General features: G+C 43.7%; 1 protein-coding gene across 1 annotated transcript in view; it reads right to left on the bottom strand.

Annotated features, from left to right (window-relative positions):
• PGM2L1 (phosphoglucomutase 2-like 1) overlaps positions 1-1,528 on the bottom strand; it is a 27,041-nt gene that overhangs the window by 2,775 nt on the left and 22,738 nt on the right. Inside the window, exons 13-14 of the mRNA XM_009875090.1 lie at positions 781-970; positions 165-298 (exon numbers count right to left, since the gene is read on the bottom strand). Coding sequence (XP_009873392.1) covers positions 165-298; positions 781-970 — 324 coding nt within the window. The remainder of the gene's footprint in view (positions 1-164; positions 299-780; positions 971-1,528) is intronic.

Here is a 1,528-nt window from a genome sequence, read left to right as displayed (position 1 = left end):
GAATGTGCATCAGCCCGGCCAGTTTAAGAGGCTGGAACAGTCAGCTTAGGCTCAGGTCTTTAAGGAGACAGCAGAGGAATTGCCCACCAGGCACGGAACCAATTCCTTCGTATCAACCTTTCAGCCCAAAGGCACCTCACAACGCGCGCAGACCCGTGACTGACCTCTGCTCGGGCAGCGCGCACATCTCGGCGTAGTACTTGATCTTTGGTTCTGTTCCACTTGTCCGAAGGGTGGCAACACAACCGTTTTGAAACGTAAAAGTGATCATCTGACTGCTTTTACTCACTGGCAGCACCTACATAGACGACGACAACGTTTTATTACAGAACGCCCCAACGAACACAAAATATACAGCGTTCACCACATAAAAAGCTAAATAAATACGCTGAAATCTCCTGCAGTACATACCCACCAGCCAACGCAACAGGCTGGAACCTGTCATTTCAACTCAGGTCAGTCTCAATGTTTGAGGAGAAGAGGATTGGCTCATACTCCCACTAAAATTCCAACACCTGGAAGTCTATTATAGCTTAAGAGTTGAGGGAGCACCAAGCTCACTACAGTTCATTCATTGCTGTATCGAAACAGCCAACACACCGACAAGACATTTCACATTTCCTTCCCAGTAAACGTTGTTAAGCAGTCTTAACAGATGATGGCAATTCCACTGCCATCTTCGTTGACACAGTATGGCTTTCTGCATAGCTCTTAGCGTATTTAACTCGCAGCCTCTTCAAAAAAACAGAGCTTCTCCCGCAAAAATATTTTGTAACTCACCGATTTCTCGTTTGGCTGGCTGCTGTCATAGCCAGTGGTAATGTCTCGTACGTGTAATATATTGTAAATACCACAAAACTTTGGATAAGACTGAGGGGCATCAAAGTTCCGAAGTTTCTCAAATATCCTTTTGATAGTAGAAGGATCGTAGCACAAGAAATAGGAAGTCTTCGATATGTGATATCCATACCTACAAGCAGATTAACTCTTTCAGTTACAAGATTCGGAAGTTTTCTGCATATCTTGTATCTAAAGGAAGCCCCTGTTTGGAAAAGCAACAACAGAACAAGAAGGCAGCTCTCGCAGCTGTGGGAGCAGATATTTACAGGCAAATGTTTGGACTCTGAAGCAGATTTCACTGCATTACTCAGATCATCCTAAGCTATTTGTAAATTCGAGCAAAGGTTTCTGTTCCAAAGAAAAGTCAACCCTTTGGCTAAGTGTAGCCTTGATAGCCCTCAGGAAATTAATATGCAGTGTCATTCCCACACCATCAAAAATTGTGTGCCATAGCCACGTGGGCCGTCGTAACAACAGATTATTTCAACAGCCTCTGAGGAAGATGATTATTTCACCCAAGTTAAAACAACTATCCCCAATCAGACCTAGTGCAAGCACTGATTAAGTGCAGCAACTGTGTCTGCATATTGAAATTAAGTTGTTCTTCACTATATTCCATCCACTCCTCATTCTACAGAGATCCTTCTCTGCAGCTTCAAAAATTAAGTGACTGGAAGATTACTCCCCC

This window comes from Apaloderma vittatum, unplaced genomic scaffold (assembly GCF_000703405.1).
Source record: "Apaloderma vittatum isolate BGI_N311 unplaced genomic scaffold, ASM70340v1 scaffold5958, whole genome shotgun sequence".
In the NCBI taxonomy this organism is placed as follows: Eukaryota; Metazoa; Chordata; class Aves; order Trogoniformes; family Trogonidae; genus Apaloderma; species Apaloderma vittatum.
Note: the sequence above shows the minus strand (reverse complement) of the source record. Positions and strands in the feature narration are given on the sequence as shown.